Consider the following 22,681-nt stretch of genomic DNA (forward strand, 5'->3'; position numbering starts at 1 on the left):
AACATAAATAACATATTTAAATTAATTAACGTGTCTTCAATAATACTACTATTTTTTTTAGAGAATTTATAATTATTACCTGTCCTTGGGAGCCTTCACGTAAATCTCATTTTCTCCAATGCTACTATCTTTAGGATCCATTCTTAAATAATGATCCAATGTTATTTTAAAATCATAAATCTATTATTAACGTATAATAATATAACAAACTAAAATAAATATTCTAAACTATCAAATCCTACCCAAATCATATTTTATATCTAAGTTTTGGTAAAATTTATATATTAGAGTATGCAGAACTTATATCCTATGCTTTGGTAAAATATATATATTTTTTTAGTCTACAGAACCTATAACCTATTGCTTTCATACCAAATGTAACACCCCAACCCCGAGGGGGGGCCTGGGATATTAGCTTTTTACCATTGATTTACAGCGGAAGCAAATAAACTCAATTATTATTAAACCAAAGCACTAATTATCCATATTACAATCATTTATTTCAAAAGAAGAAAAATTACATAAGCATAAATATCTGGCATCATACTAATATTTCTAAACAATCTTTATTTTTCTATCCCCACCCGCATGCTTGCTAAACCTGATTTCCAACATGCTCTTCAGAGTTATCTGAAATAAAAATATGATTGGAGTGAGACGACGCTCAGTAAGTAAATAAGATTATTATTAGTGTGTGGCAAAAATGAGTTTTTTAAAAATTTCATAAAATAATATTTAATATTATAACTTCAAAACTGTCTTTAGAATAAATATAAATTTAAAAATTTCTACATAAAACTTTTACCATCAACTATAACAGTAAAATTTTATAATCATATATTATAACTGTTAAATTAAAATTTTAACTTTAAAACTGTATAAATATTTAATGATAAATATACATATATTTTTCTTTATACGTTTTCTTTAGATCGTCATTTAAGCACTAAAATGATCATTTTCATGTAAACTTATACTTTTCCTTCAAATCATCAGTAACTTTGTACACGTAATTAAATATGTATAAACATATATTATAAAAACCATCCTTAGGCTTGTTTACCGTAAGTCATGTTTACCCCCATGACTGGGTTGTGCAGTCCAAAGACTGGACTTAACTGGCTGGCCGACCAAACTAAATCAACGTACGTAAACTTTAAGTGAGATTTTCCTTATTAAGTCCTGGTCCGAAACCAGGTGTGCACTCAGGAGAAATCCACTAACATAAATAACCACTCTGTAAACAGTATGGGTGCACTCTGATCCGTATAAACTTATGCTGCGATATCGAACATCTGTAACTTTGAACTTTCGTTGCCATAAGGGGTTTCAAAATCATCTTATTATAATTTATGCAATTTAAAATAATATCGTGAAAATCTCATCTTTACTCATATTTTCATAAAAAATGTAACGTAAAAATAAACTCATGCCACACAATTTTTGTATTAAAAATATATATAATTTTATTTTTGAATTACCCGAGGGAATTAGAACATTTCTCAACCCAAAAATAGATGCAAGTATATTAAAGATAGAACTGGTATAATTAAATACGCGTAAAAATAAACTCATGGAAATTTTGTAGAACTAATTAATATAATTGAAATTTACTTATAAAATAAACTCGGGTATGAATTTTAAATAAAAAAAAAACTAACATAATCAAAATTTACTTACCTTCTTCTTTTACCGCGTGCTACAAACACAATAACTATCTTTAAGAAATGAGATCGAAAAGAGTGGGTGAGTGAGAACTTACTCAAAATTCTCTTTCCACCACAAATTCTTTCACTCACTAATCCTTCTCTTCCTTGGAAAAATTGTTGTGAAAAATGAAGCTTGAGAGCTTCCTATTTATAGGAAAATTTTGGAGAAGAAATGAAATTTATATAAGTGTGGGGAGATGGGTGAAATTATAATTTTTTTAAAATTAAAGAATGGGCAAGGGATGGGCAAGGTATGGGTTGAGTATGGGATGAGAATGGAGGCCATGTGGGAGTACTTGCCACCATTCCCATTAAATAAATTTTTAATTAATCACTTACCTAATTAATTAATCAATTAGTTAATTAATTATTTTATTATTTTTCTTAATCATTATTATCATTATTATTAATTTTGAACCATTTTTAGTATTTATTTATTTTTGAATAAGAATTAAATTTGAATTTTGAAAACTCATGTGGGCTCCACATGGTCTTGTGGGCCCCACACAACTTCGAGACCCAAATGGATCTTACGTAACTTGAATAACTCTCATATGATTTTATGCATCCTACATAGCTTTGAGACTCATGTAAATCTCCATACGGTTCAGGGACTCATGTGGGCCCCACACAGTCTTGTGGGCCCCGCATAGGATACCTATATTATTATTATTTTATCATATATTTTTACAAATTATATCAGTCAAAACATTATTTTATGTACTTATTTACGTATATAAACAGTGTCTTGTGGCTTCGGGACTCATGTGGACCCCACATAGTCTTGTGGGCCCCACATATAATACCTATATTATTATCATCTTATTATGTATTTCTACAAATTATGTTTGTAAAAACACTATTTTATGTATATATACTTATTTATGTGTACAAACAGTGTCTATCCTGTTCATCGTATGAAATTTCATTTTGATTAGGCCGACCTCCAGGGAGCGATTGAGCCGCAATGGTCTCTGAGCACTCACTTAGACAAGGTCTTTCTTAGACATCAAACATGGAATTAAGGATCCTACAGAAAAAAAAAAACACTTCTGTATTGATATTAACTTAATGACCATTTTTATTATTTTATTATTATTGTGCTTTAATCGTATATATATTTTTGGGTCATCACATACTTAATTACTATTGTTAGCCAATTTATGCATGCTTTGAGAAAGCCTCACTAGGATGCTGCTCTTCGCATTATCAAATATTTGAAAGGCAATCCTAGTTTAGGCTTATTGTACTCAAGCAATTCCTTTACCTAAAAGGCTTATTATGACGCTGATTGGGCAAACTTTCCTATAACAAGAAGATCAACTACAGGTTATTGTGTATTCTTGGGGAATTCAATGATTTCATGAAAAGCAAAGAAGTAGAAAACAATTTCAAGATCATCCTCAGAAGCTGAGTGTAGGTCCATGGCAGTGGAAACCTATGAGCTAACTTGACTCAATTTTTTGCTCAATGATATGTAAGTTTCTTCAGGACCTGGTTGCTATGTGATAATCAAGCTACTCTCAACATAGCAACAAACCCAGTATATTATGAGCATACCAAACACATAGAACTTGATTGTCATGTTGTAAAAGAAAAAAATACAAGATGGTTAGATTATCACCAAATTTATTCCATCTCATTTGCGACTAGAAGATGCTTTTTACGAAGGCTCTTGGAGGAAATGTATTTAAAGAATTAAGAATCAAGTTGAACATGCTCCAACTTGAGGAGTGTTAAGATTACATTAGCTTAATTTTTGAAATTGAGAGATATTTAGGTGATTTGTGATTCATTTCCTGTCTATATTTAGGTGATTTATTAGGATCTTAATTTACTCTTGTAAACTTATATATAGCAGTCCATTTTGACTGTAAAAATATAAATGGGAAGACACAATTTTTTTTTGAAAACTTATTTTTACTAGTTATGTTCAAGTTGGAATTTTTAAGTTTCGACAATTAATCACTTCTAAATTTGAATAATAAGTAAAAGAGTTCAAAATAATTAACCAAGTTCATTGCCTTCCTTTGAAACTTCAAATTAAAATTTTGCTTGCAGCACTTCGTTATTTACACTTTTTTAAAAAAAATTATCCACAAGTAGATGAATGATCTGTCGATTTAGTTTTTTGTTGGTTACGTACTTTGCTTTTGAGTAGTCAATATTGAGTGAATGAGTAATTTAATGACATGTTCTCAAGGAGAATCAAGTAACGACTGTGGTTAGACTTTGGACATTTAAAATTTTTAAAAAAAAAACAGAGAAAAACACTAAGTAAAGAAACCTTGCTTGCAGGGTGCACACCTCAAAGCTCTCCCACTTCACTCTCAGCGGCCTGTCATATAATGCATTCATGCGCTTTTATAGAGAGAAGAGTGGATTTCAAAGTCAACAACAACAACAACAAAAACAATAATAATAATAATAATAATCCTAGAAAATTAGTAAAATATAGTGTATATATTCAACCTTTTTAAGCCTTTTTAATTTGATCCTAACCTAGTTATTTTAGGCTTCAAAACTTATTCCTTTGCTTATATAGCTCGTGGGTCGGTGCATGAACCATGTAATTGTGCGATGTATAATATGACTTTTGTGGCGCTTTCACATGAATTTTAGTAGACAACTAAACTTCCTAATTTTTTTGTTTTGAATTTAAAAATTGATGAATTTAGATATTTTATTTTGTATTTAAAGAGATTTTTTAATACAAAAGCATAGTTATATTCTGAACTATCAACCATCTAATTTTATTGTGATTTAGTAAGATTGCTCTTTTTTGAAATAATTAAATTATATCAATTATTTATTTATTAAAAATATGAGTTCTTCTCATTTTCAAATTTCTTATCGAAACATGTTCATGGAAATCTCAAGTTTATATAATTTTAAAAATACATATTTCGGTAAATGCTTGTGCGAGGTTTGGCATTATTTATAATAGTATATTTATCATTCTTTTATAATAAATTTTGGTAATAATTTTGAGAATTATGCTTATCTAATGACAATTTTAATAGAATTCTCAAGCAAATACATTACAAATTTCTATTAATAAATTTTTAATTAAGCTTGCAAAATGAAGAAATTCCAAATTGAAAAAAGAAAAAATGGACCAAAGGTGAAGAAACGTAAAAGCGCGAAGAGAGGTAATGAAGGAATTATTTGCATCAAAAGGTGAAAGCATCAAGTGATTAAAATAATATTTTATTACCAAAAAAAAGTTGGTGGACATTATGGGCCCCAATTAATTATGAAAAATAATTTTCTTTTTTTTACTTTAGTTTTTCAAAAAAAAAATAGCTTATTTTCATTTTTACAACATTTGTATGAAATAAATGAACAACAAAAAACAGTTTTGACACTATTTGCTCGTGAAAATAGTTTTATTTTTATTTCTATTTTTTAAAAATAATTAAAAAATATCACCTTATTTTCTAATTTTGTAAATTTATATAAAAAATTTAGAAAATATATTTTCATTATTTTGACAAATATGAGTACAATTGAGGCATCTTTAATGCAACACTAATTTTTAATTTATATAAATATAATATTTATGCGGTGAATTCCAGCTTTTTCAAAGGTCCGTATTTGATTACATGATGTAATTATGATGCAACATTTATGAGTTAAAAACATGACTTCGAAGTATGTTTTAGCCTAATCATGCATTTATAACAGCTAGAATGTAATGAAAAACAAATATTTTACACTTAAATCAAACGGTATGAAACTATATGAAAGTGTCATTTAATTTTATATCATAAGAAATTTAAAGGCTCCTCTATTTAATTAACTATACAATTTAAGACATAATGATTAATCTTCAGTAGTTTTTTTTTTTCTATTTTTTTTGAAATTCTTATTGATAAAAGTCAATAAATGTAAATACCCAATTAACTTCAATGCATTTTTGAGTAACCAATGTGTATGTTTATGTCTAGCCCCCTCTATTGAGCACATGTATATACATAAGGAGCCGTAATTTTAGTACGAGGTATTTTAACAAAAGAGTTATTTATCTTCCAACAATATCATATGAAAGTTACAATATCTTTATTCCTAATAATGCAAGTTGTACTTGTAAAATTATTCATCAATAATTTTTAATCAAATACAGAACTTGATTAATTAAATGATTGTTTAATTGTGAAAAAATTTTCAAACCCTAAATTTCTTTTCTCCTCTAGAATAATTAACCATCCATTAGGGTACATTATAAGAGTTTGAAATTGTAGAATTTTTTTAAAAAAAGTAATATAATTAATTTTTCATGCAATCATTAAATGTGCAATCGATCATATAATGTTAAAAGAATTTGAACTCTTTTTATAGCGTCTATTTTTCGGCAACGCACATTCTTAGGGACAAAGCTCATACACAGGCCTTGAGAGTTGAAACCATGAGCTCAGCTTCTAATCAATTATTTTAACCCTAAAAATAAAAATAATTATTTAGCCCTTTTTAAGTCTTATGCCCTAATAATAGGGAATTTTAAGCCTAATCATTTGAGTGACCACGATAAATTAAATTATCAACTCATTTTTTTTTAATCGAAGCACAAAATTGAAACAAGTTTTTCTATTTGTGAGTTTACCAAGCCTTCATTAAATAATGTACGACTCATTTAATTTCCTTTCCTCAAACTTCTATGTCTTGATTCGTAAGTCTAATGGGTATTTTTTTTTCAAAGTAAAACTTTAGAATCTATTATTAAGATTCTGTCTTAAATTTCAAGTTATTAATTTGTATTTGCACTGATTATATAAAAATCCAAATTAATGATAAAAAATCTATTCCTCCAAATGCGGGTTAAGTTTCGAGATTTAAATTTGAATTTATGTAAATTTAGACAAGATTTCGATAATAAAAGTAAAAATAAAATTAAAGATTTCGATAATAAAAGTAAAAATAAAATTAACTTTTTAATTAAAAAATAAATATAAAATAAATTTGAGAATTCATGTTATGGATTTTAAATAAGTACAAGTTTAGAATGTAAAAATGTAATAGGATCGGACAGAATAAAATTGAATTTAACATTTTTTCTATTAAAATTTTTATTCTATTATATTCTTGGAAGTCAAAACTCGTTTCATTCATGCAAGGATTAGGTCAAGATGCAGTTACTTCTGAAGGATTGGGATCTGCGTTTTTTATCATAGGCTCTGTGGAGGACCAACGAACACTGGGCTCGGTGGTGGAATTTGGGCCTGATGAGGTTCCAAACCACATGGAAACTGGACCTAAGGCCCACGCGAACGAGGAGGGGCAGCCCATTAGCTGAGTCCAGCATGTCCTGCATGGCCCGGCCCGCTCCGTAGACGGGCTCGTTCCTGGTACCCACGTACAACCGGAACAGCGTTGAACCGTGGCTCTCCGCGTATAGTTCTGGGCCCTGCAGAGCCCAAACAAAGGGGAATTAACACAAAAGGTTCGAAACGACGTCGTATATATAGTGCAAATTTCGCTCATCAGTCTCGTCACATTTAGATGGTGAATCTAGTCATTCAACCCCAAATAGACAATGGGTGCAAACACATTTATGCACATACTAGGTATTGTTTGGCGTCAAGAATAATTTTTATTTTTATTTTTCAAAAAATTAAAGCAAAAGGGACTTACCTTCCTTGACATTTAGAGAAAAAACAAAAATTTGGTTTGAGATTATAAAAATATTAAGACGGATTTCAAAAATATCATAAACCTGTCCTGAGATTGGCTAAAAAAATAAAGACCTCCCTTAAAAGAACTTGTCTTTTTATAAAATATAAGAGAACGTTTGTGTCTTTTTAATAAATCTTAGGAGAGGTCCTTGAAATTCTTGAAATTTATGTCTCTTAAATTTTTGAAACTTTAGAAAATGTCATTGTCTTTTTCAGAAAGCTGAGAAGAGATTAGTCTCATTTGTCCAAAAAATAATTAAAAAATCACATTGTTTATGTATATAGAGAATTTGAAGAACAATATATTTTAATTCTTTTCTTTTAATATGAATGCAATAAAATAAAAATTTTAGGATAAGAAAATGGAAAAATAAAAAAAGCTTACAGAAGAGGAAGCAAAAGGGAGATTGGAGAAGGAGACAGAGATGAGAGGAGGTTGAAGGTGAAGGCCAAAGATCTTGGACTTGTTATCAATGACCAAATCCAAAGAGCAGTTGCAAGTGAGGATCTTGGTTGCCACCCCTGAGCCATCCACTCCCTCCCCCAGCCCAAATTCCCCTACTCTTGCCATCTGCACACACCATACATATTAATTTTATATATACTACTACTAATTTACCATATGCTTTTGTAATTATTGCAATAATTAAGAATATAGTAATTAATTAACTAAGCCGGACTTTTAAAAAAAAAAGTACTTGAAAATTTTGAACTCTTAATTTAGTACATTCATACAAGCAAACACGACATTATACTTAAAATCAAAATAAAGTAAATTAAGAACAAATATTCCTACTTTTTTTTTTTAGTTTGGTAATGATTTGATATGATTGAGAGGAGGAATACCAAAGTTTATGGAATATATATGTTGGTGGGTCATTTGTAAGCATGCATGCTTCCCCTTTATGCTTTGGTTAATGCTAGAATAGATAACGAGCAGAGATAGATATGGGTGTCAGCAGTCACACCAGTTTTCATGTAAAATGACAGCATTGGTTAATCCACTGCCCACACACACAGCATTTGTTCCTCACCCATGTTGGGCTATTGGGGATCATCAATTTTTTTTGGGCACGGGCAATCGCCTCTACCTAATTCATCAATTATATAATTCTTTCTGCACCCATCATGATGATGATAAGACAAAAAAATGTTTTATATAATAGTTTGAATGAAGAATTTTTATTCGTGAAAAGAAAATAAAAGAAAAATAACTGAAAAATTCATTTTCTTTATATTTTAATTCTCTATTAAATATTATAAAAAATAAAACTTAATTTTAATATTGTTGCTGTCAAAAATCGTAGACCTTTTGTTAAACCATCCTTCGACCATGACCACTGAAAAGAATCAAACAAAAATGACTTGGAAGATACGAGATGTACCCTTAGGAATCATTCCGATGCGTAAATTAATTAGAGAATGAGAGGTTTAAATTACAACAGTGAGAGAGAATGAGATCCTTACATTCTCCTAGGATCCTCTTTCTATAGTAGGGGAGGCAAATCCTCATTCAGTTTGACATTTGTGAGTGTGTCTTCACTTTTCTTGATGATCAAACATGAAAATATATATATTTTATATATATATATCGAGTTTTAAAAAGGGTCTTACTGTAGATATATATTCTTACTCTTAATTCTCATACCTTAAACATATTACACATAATATTATAACAAACATGTTGTAAATGATATGATCCCATTTTATATTAGATCTTTCATTTGTTATGTTTCAAAATTCTAAGCATGTAAAATACTAAATTATGCACTAGTGCATAATAAAGAAGTGGATTTAAGGTATTCAAACCAAGTGAAAGGATCTTATAGGTGCCCTTAATGCACTAATAAAGTACTTCTTATGTTATAAGTTAATCATTAGTTTAATTATAATTATATATAGTTTAAAACTATAAGAGAAGATTAGATCAAATATATATATCTTAAATTTCATGCTTAAGATTTTATCTAAATCCACGCAAACCTAAATTTTTGGTTTATATTCTACACTTCTAACATATACATATATGATGATGAATGATTTGAGAGACTACGGATTAGATATTTTGAAGTATTTCAGAGACATAAGACATTTTCTCAGAGTAATTCTATTAGAACATCCCAACTAATAGTTTTAATGATAAGACTTTTAACTTGGAGGTTTTAAAATGAAGATTTAGGATGTGACAAGAAAATAAAAAGAGTTTGAAATTGAGGATGGACTAACTCTATTTAAATGGTTTAGAGGGTCGTTCAACGAATGAAAGACGTTGGATGCAAGCAAGTCAAGCCAACTCTTGAACTATTTATTTCAGTTCGTGAGAAACGACTTAAGTATGAACAAAACCATAAGAGTCAATAGATCAAACTGGAAAAAATACATCATCGATTTGGGGTCACACATTACTCTTATCCCATGAAACCAACACTAGCTGTTCATTCTTAAGTTGGGCTTGAACTGAGACCAGATTCATGTCGAACAAAACTGATTTGGGCTTTGGGGCCCAATCAAAACAAAAGCAAACTTGGCCTGTAGAACCCAAAATAGAACGAGTTGGACCATGATCAGCAGCATTCTCAAAAATGAAGCATCAAGTTGGCCCATAATATGTGGGCCTCAATAGTATTTGCATGAAGCCTGTGAGATGCAATGACCCAAGTGTATGGAGAGAGAGAGAGAGAGAGTACCTTAACGGAGACCTTGGGGGGTGGGGGCTTTGTAGCCAAGTAGAAAACAAGCAAAGCAACTCCCAAACTCACCATAAGCCTCCAACTTATTTGCAAAGCAATCCAAGCACTTGACGAAGATGTCCTAAATGAAAAATATCTCCACCACCCTTCTCCTTTTCCTCCCCCAAACCCGTAATACTCCTCCTCATGCTCCTCCTCCTCCCCCTCTTCCTCCTCCCCGTCACCACCTTTTCCGTTCCCGTGAACCAGGATCAAAGCATTGTCACCATTCTCGATCGACCCGCCCCCGTGGCTCTGGAGATCGTAAGAGATCTTCTTCTCGTGCAAAAATGAGTGGTTCGATCCCCGTGAAGACGAGTACCGAGAGAGTTCGAACCGGGACGCCTCCCGGGTCGAGCTGACCAAGGTGCTAGGATTGGTGATGATGAAATGTTCGGATTGCGGCGGCGAGTGAAAGACGGATAGTTCATTGTTAATGAACCTGAAATCGGTGGTGGTACTGTTGGCATGAGAGAGGGTTGATGGGCTTTGCACGTAGTATGCACAGTTAGGGTAAGAATGAAACAGAGCTAACTCTTCCTGCTCTTCCCCAACATCCATCCTCTGGCCATGGCCAGCCATCGTGATTTCAGAGAGAGAGAGAGGGAGAGAGGGAGAGAGAGAGAGTTTGTATACTCTGACATGGGAAAGAGTATTGGGTGTGAGAGGGCATATAAACTGGGAAAAAGAGACGTTGCTTTTTGAAGCATGCATGATGAAAGCTCGCTTAATTAATTAATTGCATTATATTAATATGAAATTAGCGTAGGGGACACTTCTACGTGGGTCTCATGTGGACTGGACTTGGGTTAATTTAGTTTGTTTTTATTAATTTTTATGTAAATTTATATTAAATTTAATATAATTTTATATTATGTATCATTAAAATTTGTCAAATTTAAATTTAAGACATGAGCATAACTAAAAGAGTATTTGAAAGTATTAGAGGATTAGGCACAAGAAAGAATGTTAATTAAGATTAATTTCTGGTCAAATTTTGATTTTCATGATTGACCCACAAAATAACTTTTAGATCTAGTGATTTACTTACTGATAATTTTGGCATGATTAAAAATATTTCTAACATCAATGTCAATTTAATAAATTTAACTTTTAAAGATCAAAGTAGCATGGTAGCTGTTCTTGAGCATAAAATTCTTACACATTATTAATTTTTCAAACCAAATACATAATAAACATTTTTTTTAAAAGGGTTCTTGGAAGCTTATCCCACCTAGGTTAATGATTTTTAGTAATTTGCTTTTACTTGGATGCATGTTCAACACATCATGATTATGAACTAAAATAAGAAAATGTGATACAAATGAATCCGACCTAGTAAAAATAAAGAATTAAATAAATAAATTTGTGACCTTAGAAAAATGGGGGGGTCCGAGAATTGCGGGGAGGAGGGAGCATCTTCTCTGTTCCCTATGTTAATGCTCTGCTTTTTCACCGAAATGTCTCTTTGCTTTTACAATTTGAGGAATGATAGCAAAAGTAAGCATGCCTTTTCCCCACCCTTTTTCCTACTCTTTAATATTTTCCCCTTTAAGCTTACATCTTAATTGTCTTCTAATATTCTCTTCTTTATGAGCAAATCTATATACTTTGTGTTAGATCAGCGAAAAAAAAATCTTAAAAATATTTAGTAGTGTTACAGTTAATGATAGCATCGACCCACATAGCAGGAGAAGAAAAGAGAGATTGTGGATTCTATACTCTCGTATAATGTTACGTTGATTCGTGATCGTTACTGACTCGTGACATACGCTTAGTTGGTAGAGGTCCGTTCTTTCAATTGGGTCGTTGCAATTACAGGTTGAATGTCTAATTGTCCAGGCATAATGATAGTATCTTGTACCGAAACCAGTAGCTCACCTTTTCTAAGCAATGGGAAAATTGTAAATCAAACGTACTTAACTTGTGTGAATGAGATGAGCAACCATAATGTAAATAGTAGAGTACGGTTTTATCCTTTGAGTAGGATAATGTCCAAGTGTAGAATGTTAGTATAACTCGTTGGTAAGTTTCGTCTTTCTTAATGACTGCAAAAATCTACAATATTATTTAAAATTCTTTAAGGAAGAGTGATTGTTCATCCATCATTGTAAAATTCACTAGCTTTTGTAAACTTGTTAAGCCTATTTACTTCCATTACTAAATACACATTGCCTACAAAGGTGTTAAGAACGAACTAAGTTATTATATAATTTACTATGTAATTCTTGTTTACTTTTTACTATTCTCGCTTGACTTTGATGGTTGAGTATTTGTTCATTTTAGTCAAACTGTGATATACTTCCGGTTGACTAGTTAAAGAATAGTGATATAATTAGTGTCACATGACCCTTTACAAGGGCAAATTATACGGGGACCTCCCCCTCCACATTTCTGCGTGTCTATTAGACATGTGGCGAATTGGTCCTACATTCATTAATATTAAAGAGGGACTCATTTTTAATAAGTGTATAATCGAAAAAACAGACACACGGACACATGCGGGGAGGTCTCCTATATAATTTTTCCTTTACAAGATGTGAAGTGAAGTACTTTTCAACTCATGACACTATGCTTAGTTCATAAGTGTGTGTTAATTGTCTTCTAGAAAGGGATCATGACACAAATTATTTAATATTTTATATGCTTTTTATTTAGGTGTAAATTCACGAGAAAAGTTATACTATTTGTACTTAATAATTTATGTCCAAATTCTTTATTGGACAATTATTTTATTTTATTTTATCTTGTTACAAGAAAGGGCTTTCCGCTAAAACTAAAATAACTCAAAAACTAAATGAAGAAATATCAAAACTTACATCATAAAAATGAATTAGATACTTTATCCTAGAATTTACTTGTATTAATGAATTAGGTATATTTCTCATATGCATAAAAATATACTATGTAACTAGATTAATTAAGCCTTTTTCCTTCTCTTAAAGCGATGAAAATTAGCCAAATTTAGATTTTCAAAATAAAAAGGAGGATGGATTTGCAAGCAATGGTGGCCATATGGGGTAATGATTGAATTTTCAAAAAAATTGGGGGGTTCAAAATGATTGAAGGAAATAGTGAGAAGACTGTGATATATATATATATATATATATATATATATATATATATAATAATCAAAATGGGGGGAGGTAGCTTTTGCTTTTGTGCTAAGGCATTATGAATTGCACTAGCCCCTACTTCCCATCATCAAACACAATATTGCTTTTTCTCGCTCAAATTATTAAGGTATATGTTCTTTTACATGTGCAAACCTTACTTTGATTTATTTCACATTAATTTCCAGCCGTCAATAGAATAAAAATTGGAACTAAGGAAGCTAGGGCCTTGAGGGATGATCCAAAATCATGGAGCCACGACAGGGCCCATATTTGATTTTGCCTTCTCTTTAATTTTGTGCTTGTCCAAATCATAATTGCACATAATGCTTGCTAATGGGTCTTTTTTTTTTCTTAGGGTATAAGGGATCTTTAGCCGACGTCAAATGTGTAGTAGTGAATTTTGGTCGCACAACAATGTATTGGCTTTGAGATTTTAATCTTGTGAGAAGTATTCGTTGCGTAAAACGTTGAGACTGTTTCATAGAGTGTAGAAAGTGGTGAATATTTTTTTAATTATTTTTTAAGACTGGATGGACCTAACGGCGAATTAGTCTATTAGATTTGTGTATATCATTAGAATTTTGATTTTTGAGATTAGTTAAAGACTCATTTAATTTGAGTATGCAATGAGGTGTCCATTTGAATCTCGAGTTAGCTAGGAATGAGTGGAATTGAGAATTTAGGTCTAACTCATTCTCATTCTCAAATCTCGAGAAAGTATATTTAATTTTGATCAATAACTGTTCTCAATGAAATATTAATCTAGAGAAGTATATTCAATCCCTTGATCTAAGCTCTCACTTGTCTCTTCCAACTGAACTGAAATAATACATGATCTTGGACTTAACCATTATCAGTCGGTTGAAAAGAAGAAATTTAGAGAAAAAAGAAAGGTTGAGAATGAAAAAAAAATTACATAAAGACGACTAGCCCTAATGACCTTGCAATTAGCGTTCAAGCACTTACCAAGCAATCATAGATCCAATCCTTTTTACTTAATTAAATTTATGTAAAAAAATCCATCAAAAATAGAAGATTAGGAAATTTAATTATAAAAATTATAATTAGTTTTAATTTCTAAAACCAATAATTATTTTTTTTTTTTGAAGCCGCCTTCCCTCCTTGTCCATCTATGAGCCAAATGCAGATTTGGGACATGGTTTTGAAATTTTGAAATTTAAATTTAAATTAATTTGGTCAATCACGTCTTTCCAATTTCTGAAATTTAAGTCTACATCTCGAAACTCTGCTGCTTCCTGAACAATGTCTCGAATTTGTTTTAACAATGAAAGGATTAATCTATGCCACTAAAATACATTTTTTAAAATCATCTTCGTTGCCTTTTGAAGCATGAATTTCGAGTTTTAAATTTAAATTTAAATAAATTTACATAAATTTTATTATAATTTTATATTATATTTTATTTTAATCCACACAAATCCAAATCCTAAACCTCCTACATACATAATAATATGTCATTCCATGTGATGAAATCAAAGAGCAATATGCATTGGGCTGATAAGTGCAGTTTGGGGCTCAATGAGTCTGTGGGCACAGGCGGCCCATCCTGCTCACCGCACAGTGCATGCCAGATGGGTCCAAAATTGGGCTCACGAGAACACACTGTGGCTTGTCTGATCCGGCCCGGCTCATTAGTTACCTGGACGTCAGTCATTTTGATAAATATTTTCCTTTTTGTTCGTAGCAGTACAAAGGACGTCGCTTTGGCCGAGTGGTTAAGGCGTGTGCCTGCTAAGTACATGGGGTTTCCCCGCGAGAGTTCGAATCTCTCAGGCGACGACGCTATCCTTTTTCACTAGAGGGAATCATAGTCCTTGAAGGGTACGAAGGGTTCATCCTTGAAATTTCAGGCCATCTTAACACACACAGAAAAATAGATTAAATTTTTTTTTCTTGGATTTGGTCTCCTGTGTATATATAATTATTAAAGCTTGATATACTTTTTTGGCTCACAACTTAATAGTGTAAGTTTTTCGGTAAATTGATAATATAACATGTTATTAGAATCGATTTCTAAAATTATTATGTTTTCTACAATGGGCGTAATTTATGGTATTTTATCAATGTACGTACTGTGGGCTGCACGTGCGAGGAAATATTAAAACTTGATATGCTTTTTTGGCTCACAACTTAATAGTTTAAACTTTTACGTAAAGTATTAATCTCACAATAATAACAACACCAGACCTTAAATCTAACTAAATAAGGTCGACTATATGAATCTTTTTTGGCCAAGTCACTTGATAAGAGGATTTTCTTCCATTAGATTCAAAACTTTTAAATCCTTTTTCTTTTTTTCTTTTTTTTGGGTACGTCCGGGTATCCACCTACAGTCAATGACGTCCGTTTTACGGTCCGTCGCACCGGCCAGTGACTAATCCCACGCCCCATGGATCCGGCCCCACATCACCACGAGGAGGGTAAACCAGGAGCTCAGGGGAGGAATCGAACCCGGGAGGCGCATTGCTGACCTCGTGAGAGGCACACCTAAAATTCGCTCGACCACCTGAGCTACGCCCTAGGGGCAAATCCTTTTTCTTTATATGCATGCATATGGATGTATCTCCTTGATTTTCTATTTGATGTGTTCCTGTGCGGCAGCTTTTGCCGACTTCTTGGTACGAGGATTCATTCAGATATTTTTGCATTATTGATGCACACACTTATTAATATTGGCATGTGCTGATGGTTGGTTTGAAAAATTGCAAGATATTTGGTATGAAGTTGAAACCTACTGTTCATTTATAATATCCTTCGTTAGTAAGAAAGAAAAAAAAAATGGAAAATAGTCGGTGTGGCGGCAGTCGTTTGACCTATCCTATTTTGGGTTGAACTGACGAGCCTACATTTGAAAGTAAAAAAAAAAAACCTTAAATGGCTTAGATCGAACATATGAAATAGATCATATATAATAGTTCACATATATTAGAACTTCATCAAAAATTTATATATATATATATATATGTTATCTTCCAAGGGTGTTGAGGTGGTAAAATCAAAGTTATTTTAATTAAATTATCATGGTTCACGTTTTCAGAATTATAACCTTATATTTAAGATAATATTATAGCGTTTAAGCAGAGAAGAATAGAGTGGTGGTCCATTATTCTAGTCGATTAGTAGAGTGTCTCAAGGGTGTCACACACTATTATTTGAAATATATATATATATATATATGTGTGTGTGTGTGTGTGTTTGTGTGTGTTAGAGAGAGAGAGAGAAAGAGATGTAATTTATATAATTTTTTCATATTATTGTTGGGTACTGGGCAGTACTATTTACATTAGTAATGGATCCTATTATTTCCCACAAATGACATGCAAATTCCAACTCCACATTATTATTAATAAATTGCATATTGTACAAAAGAGACCGATGATAAGATCGACCTCAATTCCACCAACTAATCCTTTTATTTATTTATTTTTTCCTCGCCCGTTTACGTACATTCATACTTACCATCATTTAACTATTCACACTTCGAATGTCTTCCCAAACAATGATGATTATTGCACCGACCAGTGATTCCAGTTCCCGAAAAATTTCCAAACTGCCCTCCAATATCGCAACCCAAAATACTTACAACAATGAAAGAAATATCAAGTAGCCAGCCAGCCAACAAATGTTTAATTTCGCACTTGGGTTTCATGCATGCATGGCTTCTAGCTAGAGATGGTACTTCGGTTTTGGATTTTGATCGAAAGAGCTAGACAAGAAACGCTTATGCACATGCATGCAATGCATATATGCGGTAATAAGCAAAAGATTTTAAGGGCATTATTTGGTAATTTGAGAGATATATCCTCCAAAATTCCTATATGACATGGGTATATATTGTGGTAGCTAGCTAGCCAGCTTGATTAGAGAGAGAGAGAGAGAGAGAGAGAGAGAGAGAGAGAGAGAGAGGTGGCATGGGGTGATGGGTAGGTTGGGAGAGAGAGAGAGGGACCAATATGTGAATAAGGATGGAGAGAGAGAGAGAGAGAGAGAGAGAGAGAGAGAGAGAGAGAGAGAGAGAGAGAGAGAGAGAGAGAGAGAGAGAGAGAGAGAGAGCTATTTAATTAACTTGGAAATCAAGGAAAGGGAAGGAAGACACATCTCCAATTAAGCCCTCCAAATCCCATTCTCCCATCTTTAAGTTTTCCACTTGCCAATGATTCCCAACCCCTAACAGTTCCTCTACTCTGTTGCCGCTTCTCATCATCCCACCACCACCCGAACAATTATTCATCAACTCGTAATTGTACTCACAGCTTGCACCACCCATAACATTACGATTACTATTACTCTCTCCAATATTATTATTGCAATTAGCGCTTCTACTGGCATCCATCTCACGAGGAGGAAGAACATCAGAAAGTACCCCACTCTGCATAAACCCTAAATCACCGTTTTCTGCGTCAATCATGTTCCCAATATAGCAATCCCCATAAACCCCATCCCCCATGCCCATGCAAGCGGACATGTCATAGCAGCAGTCGTCGAGCATGGGGAAAGGATCAAACAGGGTGCTGCCCATGTTGGTGGAAGCCATGGCATGCATGGTGATGGATGATGATGCGGATGATGATGTGGATGATGAGTCCATGTACATGTTGTTCATGCCCATGTCATGCTCATGCATGGGCCTTGTCATCCCTCCTCCCATTACAGCTGCAGTAACAGTAGTAGGCTGATCTGATGACTCGGTGTCGGTTGGTGAGGAAGTAGACTGCTGCAGGTTATTATTTTTCAATCGTTTCTTTATTGTGGAGTTCCAAAAATTCTTTATTTCGTTGTCCGTCCGTCCCGGAAGATTTGCCGCAATCTGAGACCACCTGGTGGGTTATTTATTTCAACATATAAGAGGTTAGAATAACTCAATTACATATATAATAACCCAAAATCAGCAATTATTTTATATATATATATATATATATATATATATATCTTATTGCATGGCTCTGCATGGTGCTTAATGAAGACCTAAAATTTATGGGTATTGTCAAGCCGCCTCAAGCTTTCAGAAAGGGGACAAAAAGAAAACATAATATATAATTAATGTTTGTCTTAGAAGATTTTGATTAAGTGTGAAAATCTAATTTTATAAAAAGTATTCAGCTCCGGAAGAGGTGCATGCCTTTGCTCTAAAACGCAGGCAGAAGAACCCACCCTTGCACTACACAAAACAAAACAACATTTCAAGAGAGCTGGTCTTTTTTAAAAAAATTTAGAGAGAGAGAGAGATAAATCTCAGAATTGAAGTATGTTCCAGAAACTGCAAGCTGCAATGATGCAATCTGTGTGCGTGTATACAATGGGCATAGCAAGAACATATTAGGCACAAGGGATATTTCTTTGACGAGAACTTGATATTTTTATGTTGCAGGTCGATCAAAGTCCCTGGGTTCAAACTTGAGTGGATACTGGAAGTCGTAGGAATGTTGAAATTGGAATGATAGATCATGAGTTTGTTCAAATCATTGGCGTCCAATGGAACAGCAAAAAAAATTACCCAGAAAGGCAAGCACAAAAATTGGAGAACCATTTTTTATAAATTAAAATTTTAAGACACTCAGAACACAATGCAAAAAAAAAAAAAAAATTTGTTAGCTTATTTTCAAAACATCAACGGAAGCATGCATGCAGTCGCTGATGGGTTTAATAAATTACTCTTTACTAATTGGTTAAGAGAGCGAGTGCAATGCTTGGAGATGGAGATGGAGATGGAGATGGAGATGGAGAGGGAGAGGGAGAGGGAGAGGGAGGATGGAGATGGAGATGGAGAGGGAGAGGGAGAGGGAGGATGGAGATGGAGATGGAGAGGGAGAGGGAGGATGAACTTGAACACACCTGTTGCCCAGAATGGAATGGAGATGGAGAATGTGTTCTTCTTCCTGGGGGGAAAAGGCGCCGCGCTTGAGGTCGGGGCGGAGGTAATTGATCCACCGGAGACGGCAGCTCTTGCCGCACCTCTGGAGGCCGGCATTCCTGGCTATATCGCTCCAACACCCCTGCCCATTCGTCAACATGTACGCTATCAGTTTCTCATCTTCTTCCGGCGACCACAGCCCCTTCCTCACCTTATTACTGCTATTGCTGCCGCTGCTACCTTTCCTATAATTGATCCCACTACTATTACTAACATTACTGTTAACGTTGTTGTTGTTGCTGCTGTTGGCGTGAGGGTTTAGTACTACCCTCTCCTTTCCCGTGTAGTCCGGCCTCCTCATTTCCTGTTCTCGGTCGGATGCCCTTTCAATTCCACCTTCACCTGGTCTCATATATGGAAATTATTTATATATATATATATATATATATATATACCAAACCTATATATATAATATCTATATATAATATTAGAGAGAGAGAGAGAGAGAGAGAGAGAGAGAGAGAGAGAGAAAGCTTGATGAGGTGGTAATGGTGAGAGTGTGGGGGGGAGGGGGGATGATGATGATGATGGAGAATTGTTGGGTGATGGGTGGAGTGGAAAACGGATTGGAGGGGGACCGGGCTTCCTCTCTCCGTCCTTCCCTCCTCTTTCTTCTCGTCTTCTTCCCCATATTCCTCCATGGAGGCAGAGAGAGAGAGAGAGAGGAACTGGGGTCTTCTTCTGGTTGACTCTAGTCTCTTTTTTTTTAATTTTTTTTCGATATATTTTACTTCACTCACAAGGTAATCATCATATTTGTATGAGAGACAGCCATATATTTGCTTCCACTTCACATAAATCTTCTCTCTCTCTCGTACACCCACACACGTGTATTCCAAGTATGGCATATCTTAATGTAGAGAGAGAGAGAGAGAGAGAGAGGTACTAGAGGTACTCTTCTCCTTGTGTTGTGTTGGATGAGTTCCTTAAAATAAGCGAATGAAGGTATAGACGTGGCAGATATACATAAATGGCAGCAGCTGTCCCTTTCCCTTTTGTTCTCAGAAAATGCATACTGCTTTTCAAACCCGTTTCCAACATCTCACATCCAATTAATCCTCTGTCTTGCATGCTGTATATTGGGGCAATCTCTCCTATCATATTTAGTAGTATTTTATACATTTCTATACAATAATAATATATGTCTAATAGCTCTATCGCTCATAGTTCTTTTATATATTAATTTATTTGTATTCCTAGCTAGCTAGCTAGCTACAATTAACATGCACGCTTCTGAAGCAAAGCACACCTGTTCAGATATTCTCGTGCTGGTCAAAGCTACTGTATTACATTTCCTTCTCCATCAACTTCAAAGTTAAGAATTATATATAGGATATTTATATAATCTATACTAAACCCAACCACAAATATGTATACGCAAAAAAGAAACAAACTACATGCGAAAATACAAAATCTCTCTAGCTTTTCCTTTACATCTGCTTTTAGAATTTCAAAAATTTTGGTGAAAAAATAAAGGGAAAAGAAATGAAAAGAAATTCAATTTTTATTATATTTTTCTCTATATACCAAATATTATTAAAAACAAATTTATTCTAATATAATTAAAAATTAAGAAAAATTAAACATAAATGGTGTATAAAATCAAATTGTTATTCTTTGACATATTTTTTATTTTTTCAATTAAATCTAAAAAATTAGATTCCTTCATATTTTCCTTCCCTTTCTCTCATATTTTTTAAGCTCCAAACCAAGCATTAAAGAAACTATATTATATATAGCATAATTGTTGAAAAGAACAAGTGAATAAATAAATAAATAAATTTAGAGAGAGAGGCACAATTACGAGAAGTTGAAGGCAAGCAGACATTATCAATGGAATGGGGTAATTATAATAGATTTTTTTTTTTTAGAAGAAAAAAAAAAGGTAAAATAAAAAGGATAGAGAAATGATTAGTCCATGAAGACCAAACGCGAATAGAGTACTTCTTTGAAAATAAGTGTAATCATTATGTTCTAAGCAACAACCGCCAGAAGCAGTACAAAAAAGAAGAAGAAGAAGAAGAAGAAGATGATGAAGGAACCGGGTGGGAGAAGATGGAAGGGGGAGACAAAGGGCATAAACGACATTTACTTGGTTGGCACGCAGTGAAGATCACATCAACTGTTGACAAGTATATGTGTTAAACATAATATTAATTAATTTAGTTTCACTATGCTCAAAAATCGTCTATTAAAGGTATTTTAATCAGGCTGATTCCATGTTTGATTACGTGGTGCTGTAAAGCGAGAATGGAAGGAGTTTATCAAAGTGCAGATCAGATGTAGAGAAGTGTTCGATTTTGGGTTAGTTTTATTGCTGAGAGCACCAATTCTTTTCAAAAATTGAAGAAGCCGGACATTAAGATTTTTGAATGAGTTTCAAATTAAGCATCAGGGAGTTTGCAGTAGACCTGGAAAAAATATTTCATGGGTTAAACCTCTAGTAGGGTGGATAAAACTTAATTATGATAGGAGTTGTAGGGGCAATTCGGGTACTTCAGGAAGTGGAGGAATTATTTGGGATTGTCATGGCATGGTAAAAAAGGCTTTTTCAAGTTATTTTGGCAATAGTACGAATAATAGTGCGGAATTAGAAGCAATCAGGGAAAGAATTCGTTTGTGTAAACGTTTGCATTATGTTAATGTGATTATTGAAAGTGATTTGCGAATTGTAGTTGATTGGTTTCGAAAAGGTAGATGTATTTTGTGGTATATTTGGGAATTTTGGGAGGAGCTCGCGGCAAAGTTAGAAGGAGTAAAACAATGTAATCTACGAAAAACAACACCTTTTATCACGTTATCTGAAAGGTATCCTTCGGATGGATAGGTGGGGTCTTATTTCCGTTCGTCATAGTTCAACTCTAGAGTTTCGTTTAGTGTATTTCATTTTGATTTTGGTTGTTCTTATATTTTTATATCCTTTGTTAGTTATGTTTAATTTTATTTGTCCTAATTTGGTTGGTTTGTTTTAACTTGTAATCATGGTATTCATCTGCCAAAAGTGATGGTATATTAATAAATAAATGGAGGTACCGCCCTCTTTTAGTAAAAAAAAATTAATTAATTTGGAAGAGTGTATTTCAAAGAGCATCCGGATTTTTTAAGGGTAATAGATACTTATCTCTCTTAAAGTTTAATAAAAAAAAATGAAATCAATTGAGCATTACAAGGTATTGATTCAAGTAATAGACGTTTAAGTAATAAGCACATAATCACATGATCTCCTCCAGAATTTCTTGGTGTTTTGTGATTGAAACCCACATTTTCTTGCAAACACATCCCATTGGTGTGAAAATAAACCAACACGACTTAAACGGATAAGTTTTAAATCCTACGAAATACCTTCATTGTACTTTCAAAACTATGAAAGGATTTGAACATCACTACGAGTTTGCTTCTCTAGTTCTTAGTTTGCAAAGATAGAGGCTCTTGGGATCACAATTCAATAGTTTTATCCCATAACTCACAAGTTTGATTTTTTTTACTTATTTTTTTAACAAGCACATTACACTGTCATGTGATC

The 22,681-nt window shown here is 33.1% G+C and overlaps 2 protein-coding genes and 1 non-coding gene across 3 annotated transcripts; 1 reads left to right on the plus strand and 2 right to left on the minus strand.

Moving 5' to 3' along the window:
• Positions 1-6,745: 6,745 nt before the first annotated feature.
• Positions 6,746-10,752, minus strand: LOC131165042 (uncharacterized). The gene is made up of 3 exons (XM_058122688.1): positions 10,069-10,752; positions 7,767-7,952; positions 6,746-7,113 (listed from the first exon to the last, which is right to left on the minus strand). The coding sequence occupies exons 1-3, from the start codon at positions 10,690-10,692 to the stop codon at positions 6,826-6,828; spliced, it is 1,098 nt and encodes a 365-aa protein (XP_057978671.1). The 5' UTR covers positions 10,693-10,752; the 3' UTR covers positions 6,746-6,825.
• Positions 10,753-14,944: 4,192 nt separating this feature from the next.
• Positions 14,945-15,026, plus strand: TRNAS-GCU (transfer RNA serine (anticodon GCU)). Its single transcript has one exon. It is a non-coding gene; the product is annotated as a tRNA-Ser (tRNA).
• Positions 15,027-16,738: 1,712 nt separating this feature from the next.
• Positions 16,739-19,459, minus strand: LOC131165043 (transcription factor MYB83). Its single transcript, XM_058122689.1, has 2 exons — positions 19,080-19,459; positions 16,739-18,064 (listed from the first exon to the last, which is right to left on the minus strand). The coding sequence occupies exons 1-2, from the start codon at positions 19,457-19,459 to the stop codon at positions 17,305-17,307; spliced, it is 1,140 nt and encodes a 379-aa protein (XP_057978672.1). The 3' UTR covers positions 16,739-17,304.
• Between the last annotated feature and the right edge of the window lie 3,222 nt (positions 19,460-22,681).

Source organism: Malania oleifera, chromosome 9 (assembly GCF_029873635.1).
Source record: "Malania oleifera isolate guangnan ecotype guangnan chromosome 9, ASM2987363v1, whole genome shotgun sequence".
Lineage (NCBI taxonomy): Eukaryota > Viridiplantae > Streptophyta > Magnoliopsida > Santalales > Ximeniaceae > Malania > Malania oleifera.